Source organism: Lepus europaeus, chromosome 3 (assembly GCF_033115175.1).
Source record: "Lepus europaeus isolate LE1 chromosome 3, mLepTim1.pri, whole genome shotgun sequence".
Taxonomy (NCBI): domain Eukaryota; kingdom Metazoa; phylum Chordata; class Mammalia; order Lagomorpha; family Leporidae; genus Lepus; species Lepus europaeus.
Genome location: NC_084829.1, coordinates 45,675,350 through 45,694,293, shown reverse-complemented (window position 1 = coordinate 45,694,293; position 18,944 = coordinate 45,675,350). Strand labels below are relative to the sequence as shown.

Sequence of the window (18,944 nt, the reverse complement as noted above, 5' to 3'; positions counted from 1 at the left end):
CAACTTGCGCTTTGCTTCCCGCTAAACTTCCCTCTGTCTCTCCGCCTGTGCTGTTTTCACCAGTGCCTAGAGACGGAGGCCAGGGCAGTGCTCTCCATGGCGGAGCCCCTGGGTCTTTAACAGCCAGGGCCAACGTGACGTGACCATGAAACCAAGTCCAGTGTTCTTGTTCTGATGCCAGAGCTGGCCACGGATCCTCCAAAGTGTCAGACCAAGAAAACTGGACACATCCTTGTAGCCTGCAGAGAACACTGTCAAACCCAAAGAGATGGTTCTGGGCTACCTGAGACCCCGGAGTTCTGGGAAATGCAGGCATGAGCTGAGCTTCTTCCTGTGAGCATGCTAGAAAGTTCCAGAATGTACAGATAAGCTTCGCTTTTGTGGCTCAACTTCTGCCTTGAGATTCCCTTGCTCTCTGGTCTGTCACCCCGTGTCTTCTTCAGTCAACTCCTCTACAGCTATAATCGTAGTCATCTTTCATGAAGCCCCACTCAGCACCAGCCCCGGAGATGATGTTTTAACAGCAACCTGTGTACAACCTAACCAAGCGCAGGTTCAACACGAAGTCTCCAGCATGCCCGGGGCAGGCACGTCCTCTCTGCCACAATGTCTGATCTCCCAGGGGAGTTTGGTGCACTGTGCCTTCTTTGGTGATGCCAGTGACAGGTGATCAAGGCCAGGGGGTTCAGATGCCACAGAGGGGAACCCCAGCAAGCCTCCTTCCCATAATCTAAGTCCCTGCTGCCATTTCTGATTTCATGTGGCCAGGGGACCTGATGCAGACATGGCTCTAAGAGAGAAGGAGGCCATGAGGCTCACCCTGCCACCTGCCATGCCTTCTAGAGGGGCCACTGTGAAAGAGAGAACCCCCGCCTCCATCTGCTTTATAATTTCACCTTTGTGTGGCCATTCACCCTCATGCAACCAGACTGGAGCTGAGCCAACTTAACTCTTCTCCTTGGGGGTTTCTTGCAATGGAGAAAAGTTACACGACTGATTCCCACAACCTGAAGAGGAATGTAGATCCTCATTCAGGAGGTTCCTTGCATTGCTCATCGCAAAGCCAAGCATCTTCAAGTCCCCTTCAGACACCCTGTCTCTCTGCCAAAGCGAACTCTCTTGGGCAGCGCCCACGTTCCTGCCCACGTGGCTTGCACCTCCCCCTTCCCCAGTCTCCAGAGCCAGTGGCCAGAGAAAACTCCCTTTGATCTCCCTCGAACCTGAGTCAAATATTTTCCTTTCTTTTGGCATCCTTTGGTCATATTGACATGATCTCAGAGGAGGAGATGAAAAGTAAAATATTGAATTTCTCAGCATCCAGATAGCTGTTTCTTTACGGCAAAACTCAAATCGATTCCTCACTTTTTAGCCCAATGTTCCTGTGTCACTCAGGTCGTGTGACAACCTAGGCCCCAAGCACTCACGCTGGCAGACTAGGCTTCTGTTGCTGAGAAATGGTGCAAAGAGCCATGGTAGACTCTACTCAGCGACAACTCCTTCTCCACCCCAGTCATGGTCATGGGAGTGTCCAGTGTTCGAGCTGACATCAACCAGTAACAGCAGAATGCAAATGTGCTATCAAACTAGCTGGGAGGCAGGGCACGAGAGGGTGAGAGGGTGATTTTCTCTTTTGCCAGGGGATTAAAAGTATGTGAGACAGTCTGAGTCTGCCACGCGTGTCAGGCCATGTGGCCACCCAAGGAGCAATGGCACACATATGGCACCCGGAAGTAGCCTTGCAGAGTGGGAGGAGTTTAGGGTTTGGAATCTAAAAGCCCTGTTTTAAATCCTGGATTTGCTCCTAACTTGTAGAGGAAGGAAAATATTTTTAAAACGTGTTTCTCTTTGCCTTTCTGAATATGTGATTCTAACGTGTCTGCGGCATCCCCTGCACGGGGAGAGATTAAAATTTTCTGTAGACAGAATTGGAAGACAGAAAAAAGGAATTCAACAATCAGGTTCTGATATTCAAAATAATATTTCCAAAGAGCCTATAGCCTGTAACCTAAGCTATTATCTGCAGATTTTCTCTCTCTCAGTTTGTGCGGGTCAATAACTCAGCTCACAAAGCCAGAAGAGTCGTTCTGTCCGTGCACCTAGGCCGGGAGATGTTGACTTGTAGATAATGGACTGTGACACTGTAACACTAAAAGGAAGGCCCCCTCTTTCTCTGGGGACTTTGGGATGAAGAAGAGAGAGACAGGGGAGCCAAGGAACCGGATGTGTGTTTGGGAGCCATGTATGGCACAAGACTTGGGCTTTCTTCCAAGGTGCTAGAGGGGAGCAAGCAACCCACCTGCGACCCCCTACTCCAGGGCCAACATCCCCATGGTTGGTCTAGAAGGAAACAAACCAGAAGAGATGCAGGCCCTGTATTAGCTTCCCAAACCCTTGCACCCCCCCACCTTCCAGTATGCACATCTCCCGCAGGGCCGTCAGATCACAGACGACTCCTCCCCACCCACCACAGCCTCCCTAACCCCAGCCCTGCAGGCCCAGGGAGGAGCAAACTCTCTGAGAAACTGAGCCTCTTGTGCCAAGGAGACTGAGAATTCTCTAGAGGGACTATTGAGATTGTTATATCAGACTCGCTCATGGTCCAGAACGGACTGAATTGCAGTTGTTGCTGTCTTCCCAGCTGTCAGGAGCTTGTGTGGAAGACCATAGCAATTAAAAACAAGATGAGGCACAGGTCCTTTGTGCAGGCCAGGAGCAGCTGGAACAGCCTGCAGACCCGGTTACGTGTGTGCTCGCACGAGCAAATGTGCCTTGAGTAATTCTAAGGCTCAGCTTCTTTATCTAGTACACAGCCTCTGTGTATCTCAATGACAGGTGGAGTGAAGCTCCCTGGCTCGCTCCAGGAATGTGGTGAGTGTATTTATTTCCTGGCTGCTGCTAGGGAAGAGAACTAGAACGAGGAAAGGAACGGAGCAGGACGGGGGTGCCCAGCGGACCCCACCCCCTTCTCCTTCTCCATGGCAGAGTGGAAGAGACGCCCATCCAGGCTGCAGGCTGTCAAAGGTGGGCGCCTGATTCTTGTTTCATTACCAGTGCACAGGCCAGAGGAAAACCATGCGTGCGTAACCGTGAGTGTGGCCGCCTGGGTCCACAGAGCTGCTCGGAGCCTTTCAGAGGCCACCTTTGCCATCTGCACCTCTCCACATGAGGCTTGAGCCCCAGGGGTTCTGCCGACCTTGTGCTCCGCAGTAGCTGTGCAGCTTGGAGCTGCCAGCACGCCAGAGCGGAGGCGTGCTTGCAGGAGCTTGTTGGAGGCTGCTTAGCGTCTGGCTCCCTGGTCCCCCATTCAGCCTCCATGCCCTGGTAAGAGTATATTATTTTCTTAGCTCAAATTGCCGTTTCCAAGTCATTATTTCTCTACGATGAGAAAACAATATTGGGTCTTATGTAATATCAACCTCAATGAATCTGGAAGTGATCATGGAATGGGTGGACTTTTTTCCTCCTTAAAAAAGAGAAAAATAAATTTGAGATTGTTTGCATATGGCTGAGAATATTTATGAACTATTCCCCTAGTTTCCTCATCACAGATTTGCCCAGTGCATCTGTGTGTGGTGCAGAATAAATCTTTAGGGGAGTGGAGGCAGAGAGGGGAAGAAAGCAGTTACAGCACTGCGTATCCATCAAGTGAAGGGATGTGAGTGCCCCCAAGTCTCGGGTGCCGTGGTCACAGCCTCATTTGCTGCAGTCTGAGGGTTAGCCCGGACAGTACCCGGAAGAGGGAGGGCTTCCAACCCAAGCACGGGAGGAATTAGCAGCTTCTCCCAGTCTGGTTCTTTTCACACACCTCCTCTTACCAGAGCAGAAAGCCCAACATGAATGGTCTCAGGACCTGGGTGCCACTGTCGGCAGAGACCACTAAGTTCTCCGGATGGCAGATCAAGCCCGGGTGAGAGGAGTGAACTGGCAGTAGGAGGGATAAGAGCTGGTGGAGGATGTGTGGGTGCTGCCACTTAGGATATGACAACATGGCAGTGCCTCAGCACAAGGGCATGTCGCATGTGCATGCCTGTGGGCGTGCCTTCCAACACAGCTTGTCGCCAAGGAGGGCCCCAGAGGGGTGCAAGGCAGCGAGCTGTGTTTGTACATTAAGGAAATGAGAGCAGCAGAGCTACAAGCTGTAGATTTCCTTTCTAGGAACCTGGAGTTCATTAGAATCTCACATTTCGTGTTGAACCTCAGAATTCTTAGGACTATACTGACCACATTCCGAAATGAGCAGACAGAGTATGGGGCAAGGGACAGATAGAAGATCAGGATGACCACCCCATTTGGCCACGCAAGAGAGTAATTGCCACTGAGGTTTTAGGATGGACCAGGCCCTGGGTCAAATACTTCCCTCCCCTCGTCCGAGTTAGGGATCTTTCATTATTGAGATGAGAAAACTGAAGCTCAGTGAAGTTAAGGAGCTCACCTAAGGTCACAGTTAAGTGCCAGGACCAGGGACATATGAAGGATTTTTCTATCTCCATTCCTATCCACTGGTTTACTCTCCAGATGCCCACAATAGCCAAAGCTGGGTTAGGCTGAAGCCAGGAGCTAGGAACTCAATTCAGGCCCCCAACCTGGGTTGCCAGGGACCCAACTACTTGAGCTGTTACCTAGAGCTGCCTCCCAAGTGTGCATTAGCAAGAAACTGGAATTGGGAGTAGAGCCAGGACACAAGGCCAGGCACTCCAATTTGCACTGTGGGCATCCCAAGCAGTGTTTTAACCACTGTGCCAATCACCCAATACCGTATCCAGGATTTGTAGGGGTCTGAAGTTAATACAATCAGCACAAATAAGGAATTTAAAAATCATGTCCAAGGCCTTGGAAGAGTCCCAGGCAATTAAGAGACCTTGAAGCTTAAGCCTCAGCGGCCAGACAGTAAATCCACTCTGGGCAACGTCAAAATTTAAACACAGGTTAGCTCCAGGCCACATGGCCTCATCTCCTTTTCTCTCTACCATGATTATATCCAACTCCAACCTCTACATTCCTGAACAAAGATGCGCAAATACAAGTGATGAGGCTGACACCCAGACAACATCCCTATAACACGCCCACGTGGTGTGTTACATGATATGTTACACACCTCTATTGACGAACTGGAGCCTCCTCTCCCAAGGGATCATTACAGACACGTTGACATTTATCCACAACTGGCCTTCCAAGGATCTTCAGTCACTGTGCCAGGCCTCTTTACCAAATCTCAAGAGAGTTCCAGACCCAGGGCCTTGTGTATAGACTTATACTGGGGTCTACTCAGATCCCTTTGGGGCTATTGAAATTAGAACCTGCAGTGTCTCATTTGCTTTTATATAAGTGGGTCCTTCAAAAAGTTCATGGAAAATAAAGTTAAAAGATAAGCTTTGGGGCTGGTGCTACATCACAGTGGGTAAAGCTGCTGCCTGTGATGCCAGCATCCCATATGGGTGCTGGTTCAAGTCCCGGCTGCCCTGCTTCTGATCCAATTCTCTGCTAGTGCACCTGAGAAAGCAGCAGAAAATGGCCCAAGTGCTTGAGTCCCTGAACTCAATGTGGGAGACCTGGGTGAAGTTCCTGGCCCCTGGCTTCAGTCTGGCCCAGCCCCAGCTATTGTGGCCATTTGAGGAGTGACCCAATGGATAGAAGACCTCTCTCTCTATTTTTCTCCTTCTCTCTTTCTGCCTTTCACATAAATAAATAAATAATTCTTAGAAAAACTTAAGTTCATGCTAGTGCTAAAAAATTGAAATCTATGAATAGTTTCATAATACACACATTCTGTGAACTTCTTTGAAGAAACTCATTGTCTTTTCATATCCCTTGAATGTTGTCAGTTGGTCCAATGTTGACATGTTCTCTTTAATTTTTCCCTTTCTCCATTATAATCAAGATGTTTCCATCATCTTCATAACTGAGAAGGGTAGAGGGATTTGATTAAGCAAGTAAACCCAGTATAAATCGCAAGTGCTCCAGGGAGAGAAACATAATAAGTATTGTTTAGTACCGACCCTCTGCCATTGTCCTTGAATGGTCTCATAATCCCACGCCTGTCTAGACAATCACTGAGGGGGAATACAAGCCTTGTTCCCAGCCCTGCTTGCTCTGCTCTCCCAAACTGGAAACGCAAAGCAGATGGTGAAACACAAGTTCAAATGCCACACCAGGGAGAAGGAAGTATTGAGAAACTCCATCCAACCTCTCGCTGCCTTTCAAACATTCCAGTAAGTGTTCCATTGATTTATCTTGGGCTGGTGTCACTCTATTGTCTTGAACAAAAGGCCTTCTATGAAGAGAGAAAGGCAGGTTGCTTGAGGAGTGGCTCATACACAGCACATATGGGAAAATCTGAACCAGAGTATAGTCCTCTCAGCTTTTCTTCCAGAAGGCAACAGCATCCTTGTCTCTGCCTGAAATGAACATGGACACCCATTATCTCAATGCCAGGCTCCAAACCAGAGTCTGGAAAAACAGCTGCTGGGACAGGGCTGCGGACACAGAGGCAGTGGCCGATGGCCTGGCCAGTCCGCCTTCACCACTGCCCTCTACCCTCAGGTAGAAAGTTTCTATGTTGTTTTTTATTATTATTATTCATTTGAAAGTCAGAGTTACAAAGAGAGAGAAGGAGAGGCAGAGATAGAGAGAGAGAGGTCTTCCATCTGATGGTTCACTCCCCAAGTAGCCACAACAGATGGAGTTGCACTGATCTGAAGCCAGGAGGCAGGAGCTTCCTCCTGGTATCCCACGAGGGTACAGGGAACCAAGGACTTGCTTTCCCAGGCCATAGCAGAGAACTGAGTCAGAAGTGGAGCAGCCGGGATTCAAACTGGCGCCCATGTGGGATGCTGGCACTGCAGGCAGTGGCTTTACCCACTCTGCCACATTGGCCCTAAGTTTCTATGTTAATGCTGTGGTTGGGGTGGCCTGTGAGATTCCGAGTGGCAGACTGTGTGATAGTGACTTCCCACAGTTGCTTTTTCGGGTGCTTCGTTCTGCTCGTGTGTCTAAGTGAATGAGTTGGTAGATGCTTATTGGGGCAATATTCCCTTTGGGTCTTCAACCTTGGAGCCTCCTCTGTGACAGGTTTCCACACAGCTGTAATTGCCCACTGTCAGGGGAGCTTGCGGCCTACTGTCCTACTCCTTCTGTTTGCTACAGTTCTGAGTTTTAGAGAAAGTGCTTTGGATAAACTCGAGTCTGCCTTCCTGGTACCCACTGCACCTCTAGGGGCCACACCGAGTGGGGCTGTTTTGTTTCCTGCACTGTGTCTCCTGGAGGCTTTGTCCCTCCCCTTCTCAAGTTGAGTGAGACATGGTTAATGCTTCCACAAAAACTGGTGAATATTTCTGTCCTAGAATGTCTATACAGCTTTTATTTATTTATTTACTTAATAGCCCTTTATTTCTATGACATTAATGTGGTTTTATTATAGGTTATTGACAAAATATTGGTGAGCAAAATAAGAAAATAAAACACTATTATTATTGCACCTGCTGAAGAGAAGCACTAAAAAAGCTTTGAGATAAATCCTAATGGTTGTATCTCTACATACACACAGACATGCACAGACACACATACACACACACACAAACACACAGTACTCCAAAAGTTCATGGAAACTAAAGTAGGAGTTTATTGTTCTGCAAAAAAGTTTGAAATCCTTGCAAAGTTTTTCCATAGTGACCATTTTCCACATATCAAAAAAAATTTATAGAAAAAACATTTTTTGCACCACAATAAACATACTTTTAATTCTATTTCCCACAAGCTTTTTGAAGTAACCTTGCGTGTTTTTTTAAAGGATTACCTAATGTTCATTGTTTCACTAATTTTTTAATAAAGTAGACTTCTACTGAGTCAAGGTCATGGCTGCTGCCAGGTGTAGTGTATTGTGTGATGAGCTGGCAGTGTGATAAGCTCAAGAGGAGCTGCTCTGCTCTGAAGACCTTGTGACTGTACTCAGTGCAAGGCAGTTAACTAAAGACCCTCCGTTTGCTCTCCCATGCTAGCCCTGGAGAGAGGCCTGACCAAGGCGCTGAAGAAGCTGGATGACTACCTGAACACCCCTCTGCCAGAGGAGATTGACGCCAACACTGGTGGGGACGAAGATAAGGGGTCCCGGCGCAAGTTCCTGGATGGAGACGAGCTGACCCTAGCTGATTGCAACCTGTTGCCCAAGCTCCATGTGGTCAAGGTAAGAGACCTCAACCCACAGGTGTTTGTAAGATCCAACCTCATCATAGGCCCCATCATCTGTGTGTTTAAGTCAAGGACAGCACCCTCTGGGGGGTCGAGAACCCCAGATTCTGCATTCAGATGAATAAGGACCTACGGTCAGCCTCCCCTACTTGCTGGCTCCCTAGCCTCTCTGAACTTCAGTTTTCATTTATAAAAGAGCCATGTCATGTGTCTTCCAGCTTTTCTGGAAGAGCAAACACAGTGTGAAAGTCTCTGGCACATTGAGGGGCTCAAGATAAAATAGTTGCCATTGCCAGTCTGGTACATAGGCATATCATTCCAAAAACTCTCTCATTGGTTTCCATTGGCCTGGCCCTCACATCTCCATGCCTGCATTCACATGTTCCCTTTGAGACCAGGCCCGCCTTCTCATCTCACTTCCTCTAACAGCCCCCCAGTGTGGGTATGGATCATCTTCCTTGTCTGTCAGTCGAAGAAACAGAGCCTGCAAGAGATGGTGTCACTTTCTTGCCACCCTTGCACTCACTGACCATCTACAATATACAGTATCATTTTTTCTTACTCAACGGATCTTAGGATCTGAGAGTTGGGAAGAAGGCTGTTCAGGAGTCATCCTAAATGATCTCCCACCCCCAGCTGGATTGCTTTCTGCTCCATCGCTGGCAGGCTGTGTGCACCTGTGATTGCACATTTCTGACAAACCACCCCTACCACTTTGGATAAGTTGATTATTAGAACATCCTGCTTTATAAGGACCCCAAGGGTGCTCCCACTCACCTATCTGTTCCCTGAAGCAATAAGGAACAGCTCTGTTGGCCATCTCATTTGAAGACAGTCGTTGTATACCCCTAAGTTCTCTACATTAATACTTCTTTCTACATTCTTTCTTGACCCTCCCCGGCTTAGAGAAAAACATAGTGAGGTCATCTCATCACACTGCTCTCTACTTGTACCCATGTCTGTAGCTTAATGTCAGTTGGCAAATAAGCCCCTTAAGGACAGGGCCTTCTCTGAGTATGATGGTGTGTGCATGGTGACCCGTTAGTAACTACTCATCAAGCGATCATTTGGTCTCCTAGTGTACGCATTAGCCACAGCCAGTTCTTTCCTACCGTTCACCAGGAAGAATCAGATCCCATCACATGCCCTTTGTTTTTCAGCTGAAACGCAGGCCTGGAAATGCAGGCTTCCCTTCGACCAGAGCACACACCAGCTTCAGTTGAGAGCACTTAGCTGTGTGTGCACTGTGGTTCACATGGGTCTCAAACAGAGCTAGAACTTGGGAGGGAATCGTGTGCCAATGGGGTGGGCAAATACAACCTATTATGATGAAGACACTCTGCCTTGGAGGACAAGTCAACTGTCACTTGTAGTTGCAGCCAAGCCAGACCTCTTTGAAGTTATGAAGTACTGGGTGCCTCCCCCCACCACCAAAGCACCCATTGTTCTCCTTTTCCTGAAGGATGACATGAGTCCATCCGTCAAGCTGTGTCAGATGACATACCCAGGAGACCCAAGTCCTAGACCTATATCTGCCAAGGCTAACAGCATGAGTTACGGCAAATCACTTCATCTCTTTGGAATTCATTCTTCCCATGTCTATAAGAAGGTGTGTGGATGACAGTGTTGCCTCCTTTTCCTCTCTTCCTTCCCTCTAAATGCAGCGTGCATTGACTGTCCACTCTAGAACCATTTGATCTTCCAGGCCTGCTGCACAACCCTGGGAGTTCTACAACTCCTTCCATCTCTAAGTGGCTAAGTTAAGGCCCTGCCCTTGTAGTAGGAAGTTCAGTGGGTTGTGCCCTTGGAGAAGCTGAGGATCAGAAAGCGGGGAACAAAGGCTGCTGTCTCCTTGGATTTCTGCTGATCCAGCTTATCTGATCCCAGGGACCTGGCCAACCTTGGAAATGCAGAAAGAGCAAAGGGGGAGCCAAGTCAGGCCTCCAGTTTGGCTGCAGACACCAAAACTGGATCTGGGCTGTGAGAGCTAACTGTTTTCGTATGAAAGAGCAAATTCAGGACATGAGCCAGGAAGTCCCTGTGAACATCAGAGCTGTGCGAGAGAGAGCATTCTTGCCTGCTTGCTCCTGAGCTTTTGCTCTCTGGGCCCACATTCAGGTTCATCTCCATCCATAAGCACAAAGCTGCTCCGACTCAGGTGCTAACTTTCATTGTCTGGCTCCCTCCTAGTTCTCCCCAAGTCAAGCCAACACGTGCGCAATCAATCAGCTCTGTGGCCAAGTCCCAGGGGGCATGAGTATCAGCAGGAAGGGCACCTGTAGGCCTTGCCCAGTTGGCCTGGTTGGACAGTGTTGTATTCAGTCCCTGAGACCCACAGGAAGGGAGACACAAATATAGACACGAACATAGGCTTATCCATTGCATTTCTGCTCTCTTAAAGCTAAGGTTCTACTCTATTAAAAAACTAGGAAACAAAATTTCAGCATGGTTAGACAGAGACAACTCTACCAATTGGTGCATAGATAGATAGGCAGATAAATAGATAGACAGACAGATAGATTCTTTCATCTATCAAATATTTTTGATAGATTTCTTGATCTATCTGTGGCCTCTTTTCATACACTCTGGCAAACTCTTGATCTGCATGGGATTTGCTCTCGAGCCAAGACAGGCACTAGGAGAAATCCAAGGGACCCTCATCTTGCAGTGAACGGAGGAGACCCAGGACGCTGGTGGGGTGTGCTGGCCCTGGTACTGTTTGTGGTGAGTACTCTGTGGAAGGACTCTGATCCCAACGCCTTGGCTTATTGGCCACACTTTAGCTGCACAGAGCACTGTTGGGGGTGGCTTCCAGTTATCTTAACTGAGAGAATTTAATGTACAATGTTTTGTGAACTGAACAATTGGAAGGCAAAATGCCTCACTGGTTTCCACCTTCAGGGGGCAGTTACTACCCTGGGATGAGGGGAAGGAAAGGAAGACGTTTGAGTTACACTAACTTAGAAACTTAGGAGCCATGCAGATGAGGAGCCCTGCAGATCTAGGCCTGGGACCTGTGAGCTAGGAGAGCTGCGGGGCTGGTGGTGGTCCAAGCTCAGAGGAGGAATCCACCAGCTGAGAGCCCACCTCTGTAGCAGAGTCCCTGTCCTGTGATGAAACTGGTTCCACAAGTGTTGGCAAAACAGCAAACTGGACTTGGCTGCTGCTTCTCACAGAAACTGGAGGCTGACAGGATGGGCCTTCTCCTCCTGCACGCTTGCAGGCTCTCTCTACTAACACCTCTGGGCAGAACCCAACAGGCCTCCCAGGCAATGCAGAGATGTGGTCTGCACAGACCCAGCCCCAGCCTCACCAAGAGGCCAATAGAGTGTGGGTTTAGAGATAAGCAGTGACAGATGAAGAGAGCACAGGAGGGACTTTAAGACCCAATTTGCTATCATGGATGTAGGACTGAGTGGACAGCGGGAAGAACTGTGGATTCGAAAGCAGGTACTGTGATATGCATGAACGATAACGCAATAAATGGTGATTACTCAACACCTGGGTAACATTGTTCGAGTCACTAACTCTTTTGTGGGTTCAGTTTGCTCCTTGTTAAGGTTCTCTAGTGGAAAATTACGTCATTTTATTACATGTGACAAGGTTCATCTAGTGTCATAGGTAACCACTGTTTATTGAATCTCTACTTAGCCATTCTCTATTTTTTTTTTTTTCATCTGTGAAAGGGGATACACTAGACCTTTCTTTATTGGGTTATTTGGAGACTTATGTATTTTAGCTTGCAAAGTGCTTAAAGGCATATTCAATGAAGAAATGAGCACTCAATGAAGAAATGTTTGCTGCTGTCAATTCTCTGGTCAACATCATAACTGAGGTTCCCAAACGGTGCAGAAATGAAGAAGCTGTGGTTGCTGTCCTTACACTGCTCACAAGCTATGGAGGGAGAGATGGGATACTAAGATGCAACTTGTGATTCAGAATAGACTAGAGCTTAGAGTTCCATAGAAATTCAAAACCAGCAGAGGAGCAGGAGGGGAAATACCACATCCTCCATGGGGTTTTGGACCTAACTCTGAGCATGTGCTTTTCAGGCCAGAGGTCATCCTCGTCTCCACTCAGTGCAGCCTTCTGGAAAACTCCACACATCACTGGCACCAAACCAAAGATAAAAGCCCAGAGTGGCTGATCTGGGGGTTCTCATAGTGGGAGGACCCTGCACCAATGGTCTGGGGTGCTCGCCACGAAAGAATATGAGGGCCAGAGTCAGCGATCAGAGCTTCAGGGGCGAAGCTACTCTCTGCGACCCCCACCTCAGCCCCCAAAGGCTAGAGGCAGGACCAGCTAATACGCAGGCCCTCATGCGCCGTCAAAACAAGGAGCCCCTTGTTAAAAAATTATTAAGAATTTCCACACGTTGACAGCAGAACATTAAACCAAGAGCAGGGCCCTTCTGAGTGCAAAGCCCGGTGAGACTGCACAGGTCACATGTCCAAGAAGCTGCTCTGGCTAACAGACCTCATTCAAGACACAGCCCCTCCCCCACCCACCAAGAGAATGCCTGCAAATGGGTAGAAGCTTGATCTCAATAAATGTCCACTGAGTACTTCTATTGTGCCAGGCACTCCTCTAGGTTTTTTATGTTGACTAACTTTAGTCCACGGTAGGTCCTGTGATGACCTATATTTTAGAGGTTATAAAGTTGGGGCTCAGAGAGGTTAGGCAACCTGTTCAAGCTCTCACAGCTATTAAGTGGAGTCAAGACTGCAAATCCTTGAGGTTCAGAGCTCTTACATTTAACCATTATGCTGCTGTTTCTCTCAAAGCCACTCACTTCTCCAGGCCTCTCCTAGGACACATCCCCCTGACTGTGCCAAACCTAGGGAGAGCAGAAACCACCACATACTCACGGCACGAACCTACATAGGCATTCCAACATCTAACTTACTTTTCATGTTTTTTTTTTTTCTTCTGTAAGTTAGAATGTCATGTAAAACAAAACAGAGAAGGAAAAAAAAGTTATCCAAAATTCTATCAATCAGATGGAATCCCTAGCAGCCTTTTGATTGGTAAAGATACTTCTAGTCATCCTACCTATTTCTCCAAATGTGCTATAATGAACTTTGGATGTCACAGTCTACCTTGGAGATTTTTCCCAATCACTGGATTTTCCTTGGCCTTTTAAACAATTCTGTGCAAAGGGTCCTCAGAGAATTCATGAAAAAATGCATATGATGTTAAAACTATGCATGGATTCACATTTCGTTTTACACCAAACCAAACTTATCCTTTAATTCTTTGCCACCAGCTTGTTGAAATACTGCATATTTACACATGATAAATGTGTTTCCTGATTCGTGGACATTGGCGTCATTCACCATTTTCTGCCATTCAGTAGGCCTGTCATCCTAGCTGGGCGGTGAAATCTTTGTGTACATCCATAGTTACTACTAGAAGTGGAACCACTAGTTCAACAGGCAGATTATATTTATTTAATAAGTAGCTGAAGAAGGAATGACAAGGAAGACAGCATTGCCACCTTACCTCCCATGCATTTTGCCAGCAGCCCTTCATGAAGCATGGGGCTCTCCCGCTGTGCAACCCCATTTCCCCAGACACCTTGTGATGACTTGTTTCACGCCCTCACGCCATCTCCGGCCATCTCTGTTTTAGATCGTGGCCAAGAAATACCGCAACTATGATATCCCAGCTGAGATGACAGGCCTGTGGCGGTACCTCAAGAATGCCTACGCCCGGGATGAGTTCACCAACACCTGTGCCGCTGACGCGGAGATTGAGCTGGCCTACGCGGATGTCGCCAAGCGCCTCAGCCGATCCTGAGCACTGCCTGGCCCCGTCCCTGCTGCAAAAGGACTCAGCTTCCCCCAAAGGACTCCAGCTCCACCGGCCCCTCTTCTTCATTGCCTTGGAAAACATTTTTTTTCTCCTGAAACCAGGTCACATCTTGCTGGCATCACCTGAACTCCAGCCTATGATCTTTTAAGAAGGTCAGTGCCATCCCCTGCCTCACCACACAAGAGTCCGGCAAGCAGAAAAGATTGGAGCTAGGACTGAGTTGGCTGAGGATTTTGGTGCCCAGCAAACATGCCTTCAGTAGCTCCCTACTTCTGACACTCCTGTCATTGGGCACTGAAGGCCAGATTGCAAAGTCTTTCCACTCTCAGCTTGCTGGAGTGTGGGAAAGCTGCAATGCTTTGGTGCACTTGACTGCGCTGGTGACCCTAGTGTTCATGCTGGCCAGGTCCTGCCACGAAAGGAAATCGGCAGGCAGCTCCAAACGGGGGTGACTGGGAAGGGGAGCGGTGGGGTGGGGGAGCAATGTCAATGCCAAAAGGCCCACAGGGTCTATCAGCCATGGGGTTTGCTCGCTTAGGGGTAGTTGTTTGACTGGGGAGTACATGCCTGGGTTTGACTGTGTGTATCAGTAAGTGGCCCTGATCCAGGAGAGAGCAGCTGGGAGTAGAAGGGGAAGAATGGGTGAAGATAAAGGAGTGCTTTATGAGACTTCTTGTCCCCTGGTAAACTTTTAGACAGGTCTTCTCTCTCGTGACCCAATAAGGCTTGGACTGGTGGTGTGGTTTCACCAGCAGCCTTATTGCAAAAACCCAACAATTGGCCAAAACCATCTCCCCGGTCTCTCCTAGTTGGTCCTGGATGTGAGTCTGCTGGTTGGGTACTTTCAGGTGGCTGCCCTTGGTTGACCCAGCTGCTGCCACTGATGGCAGACATACAGTCAGCAGGTGGCACTGTCATGGAACACCTGAGAAAGTCCAGGGGACTAACTGACTGGGAAACCATGAGGTTGAACTTGAAGAAAACCATGTACCCATCTGGGTTAATTTTCCTACCTGTAGATTCAACTGCCAGATGAAAATTTTTTTCTCAGCTAATATTTCACTCCTTCGTCATTCTCCTTGAGCTTCACCTCCTTACAAACTCACCCGGTCTTAGCATTGGGGACTTGTGCAAAGGAAACTAAGAAAAATGAACTAATCATCGACTCCCTCTCCCGGTGAACGCCCTGTGAGAAAACCCATCCACCCCAGGGCCTCACCTGCAACAATCCTGCCTTCTGTGTTGCTTCTCGGTGGAGGGTGAGGCTCCCAAGTGCCGGAAAGGCCTTGGACTTGGCTCATTTCTCAACGAGGGCAGGACAGCACGGGTCCTTTCCATAGAAACATCAACAAACTCTAACCCAAGCAATGCCTGAACCCACCTGCCTCCAGGGATCTCTGAGGGAAAGAAGTGATCCATTGATCAAAACAGAGGACAGGAAGCAGGAGGCCTCCTTTAGGCCACTGAGGAAGAGGAAATTTCTCAGTAGGACATTTTATGAGCCTGAGAGAGCTTTGAAAGGGCAGAATGAGTTGATTCATTTGCCCCCTTTAAAGGAATCTTTCCACAGTCTCCCTGGAAACTTTGCCCCTGGGGAAGCTTAACAAGGAGATCTGGTAAGGCAACAGTCTTTTTACTGTAGGGAAAAGCCCCAAACTAGCCTCTGGGGATGCGAGTTCGAATGATTCCGAGGGCCTTTTCATTAGTGTGAAACCATGCTGGACTCAGAAATCCTTCCATGCACTTATGGCCAAGCGTGAGGACCTGGGAGGCAGCTGACTTTTCTGAGATCCATGGGTGGGCTGTTTTTGAAACCCACGTATGAGGCCCCGCACACATAATGAGGACCCCCTGGAGGACAGCACCACCCCAGAGGAGGTGGCAGAATGCTCAGGGCTCTGCCTTGATATTCAGAATCCAGCAGTTGGTGAGTCCAAAACCAGGCAGACCAGACCAAAGCAAGATGGTTGTTTCCAGATGTTCCTTCTGGGGTTGAGTCAGTTTGACATAAATAAGGCACTGGGTAGGGGTGTTACATGATCACTCACAGCCATTTAGAATAGGAGGAAGGCATTTCTGGATACTCAATTCAGAACTATCATCTAATACAACTGAATATTGACTCAGAGTTCTGATGGCTCATGGCCAGACTTATCCCAGCATATTAAAATAAGAATATTAATACCTTCCACTGGTTGCTTTCTTTTTCCAGAATAGATTCCCCTGCGCTCCCCTCCTCCCCAGTCTTTCAGCCTCACTGGGCTTTGGCCATAACTGTGTCCTGGGCACCGTGTACCGTTTCTCAGCAAGTGGGATGAGGCCCGTAGGAGGCCCAAGAAACAAGTCAGGAAGGATTGAAGGGTTTGCAGCGTGGGGCCTGGGTGACTGCTGAGCCCACCGAAAGCATTTCAGTGGCACAGCAAAGGGGCTCATTTGTGTTGAGCTCCTGTTTCATCTCGTAATTATTTCTCCCCTTTGACCTTCCATCACTACTTTTTTGTAGGGTAGGGCAGTGAGAGGCAAAGGCAGAAATAAAAGTCAAGGTCAGAATGGCAGAATTGAACTCAGTCATCTCTTCAGGACTGCCTAGGGCTTAGTTTGGCCCAGAGCTAAGGTCCTGGATAAGATTTTAAAAACTATGCAAGATGAGCTGGATGGGTAAAATCTGGATTGACCAGAGCAAAGGAGGTCAAGCGCCTGATGAATTCCAAATCACAGTACAAGTAGGACTGTCAGCTTTTATAGCAAGGGGGTTCAGAGTTCCCCTGCACCAAACAAATGAGTTGAAAACTGGGAAATGTAGACAATCAATTTTTTTGGCCACTAGTTCTTAAACTAGTTTCAGTTTCCCAGGAAATGGCACTGTTCTTAAAGTTCCCTCCTTGTGCTAGGGGTGCTTGATCCTTCCAACAAAAACAAAACAAAACTTTGCCAAGAATGAGGTTGCCTGGGCCACATTCTTTGTCCAGTGAAACAACAGAAGCTGCTCACAGCACCTGTGCGTGGCGACCGCTCTACAGACAAACCATACTGAGTGTCTTGGGAATGTCACAAAATGGAGCACATCTAGAATAGACCTTGGCCTTCTAAGATTCCCGGGAATCAGCAAGGCCTGGGCAGATAGCAGTGAGACAGAGGCAGAGACAGGAAGTTGGGATTCTTCCCTAGGAAGAGTCTGCCCTCACTGTGAGCATCTGTGTCTAACGTTAAACTGATCTGGAAGCAGCAGGCATCCAGGAGGCACTTCTGCTGATCTCTATTCCCACTGGCCAGGAGCCATCTCCACTGTCCCAGATGCTGGTGTTACCCTCTTGGGAAAGAAGAAACATTAACTCATGATGACATCTAAGTTCAGCAAGTCCCAAGGGATTGCTTTCAAATTTTTGTATGTGACATCAAGAAGAATCTTAAGAAAGTACTAGAAAAAGTGTGCACATGGAAGCCTCTGACCCTGCAGCACGCAGGCCACTGTGGCCTTCCACCTGCTGCTCTTCACCACTCAAATCAAATAGCACGTGCCCTCCTTGTGAACACGCACTCTTCTTCTCCCAGGTTAGCCTCAGGAGACTGTCATCTCAAAGTCACATAGTTGTATTTAATGCCCTCTAAGGACATAGATCCAATCCTCCCCACAACCAAAGATAAATAGAATATTGCAAAAATATTGCCTCCATACAAGGTGCAAGCTAATGGATATTTCTATAAAAGCAATCTGGTTTTTGGCAAAGCATAGTTTTCAGGATCTAGTCATCCGAGATATTTTGTGTACTGTTAGAGTTTTCACACTATTGACTATGCATATATTTAACATATAAAATATCCAGCTGATGTTTGAATTTATCTTACTTTCTTAGCTACGTGGTTGCCCTATTTTATAAGCTAGGGAGCTCACTAATCTAGCAAATGATGCCTAGCTTTTATAAAAGAACAAGTGCTTCATTTTACAAAGTCACTCCCCATGATGGCTGCTTGATTTTCATGAGACCTTCAACTGTGTTGATAAAATAATCATCCTTGCTTTCCAGCCTTAATAAATATAAAATGCCTTGCAATGAAGATATAGCTGAGTGCTTTCCTCATGAATCTGAACCAGTTACGAATTTGTTTCCCAGACTTGAGTGGTATTGACTGATTCAAATAAAGTTGCTTTATTTTCAATTACTATAAAAGCGATCATCAGGCTTTTTATTTGAGGTGGGAATTTCCTATACTATTTTAAATGAGAATTATAATAAACCTCTTTTTTTTTCAAATAAAGATTAGTTTACTTTCTGTTGTAAAAGAAAATATGCTTATTCTTAAAAATCAAAGGGAAATCAGAAGAAATAGGGGAAGAAGTAAAGGAAAAGCAAAACACTTGTGACCCAGTCATCTAAAAACTGATTTTTTTTAAGCAAAGCTTAAACTCTTTCATAGTGCATGGGTTAAGCAAAAACATAGGGAAACTCCTTCACGTTTTTCATTTCCTGTCTGTCTTGTCTTATCTGAAGGTAGGTCAGCAGTGAGAGTGCAGGTTAGGATTTAAATAATACCTCTTAAAACCCATCTACTGTGCCTGCAGCTTTCTTTTGGCTTGCACGGGCTTCTTATCAGCATTCCTAGCCTGAAATTCCCACTCGGAGCACCATCCTTACGGCCTCCGGGCTAAGTTTCCCAGAGTGGTCACTTAGTTATAAATCCAGCAAACATAGCTCCTGATGAGAACCTCTATGAGCAGTCCCATTGCTGAAAGGTACCAAAGGTTTGGCGCCTCCTGTGGGCTCCATGCCAGCAGGAGAGCTCCTGGTTACCTTGGAGAGATGAAATGGCGGACTTGGTGTGAGTCCCGGCTGGGCAGGGCAGCTGGGAGCTCAGGGCAGGTGCAGCAGATGCAGTCTTCTGCACCCTGACCACCACATCTTCCTCTGGCAGGAGCTCTGGTGGGGGCAGGAGTGCACCCCCTTACT

General features: G+C 47.7%; 1 protein-coding gene across 2 annotated transcripts in view; it reads left to right on the top strand.

The window, feature by feature from the left end:
• The window catches only part of CLIC5 (chloride intracellular channel 5), a 168,680-nt gene extending 150,489 nt beyond the window's left edge, over window positions 1–18,191 (top strand). For both annotated transcript variants that reach the window (XM_062186208.1, XM_062186209.1), the window contains exons 5-6: window positions 7,995–8,179; window positions 13,816–18,191. In XM_062186208.1, coding sequence (XP_062042192.1) covers window positions 7,995–8,179; window positions 13,816–13,983 — 353 coding nt within the window. In that variant the 3' untranslated portion in view covers window positions 13,984–18,191. The remainder of the gene's footprint in view (window positions 1–7,994; window positions 8,180–13,815) is intronic.
• The last annotated feature ends 753 nt before the right edge of the window (window positions 18,192–18,944 follow it).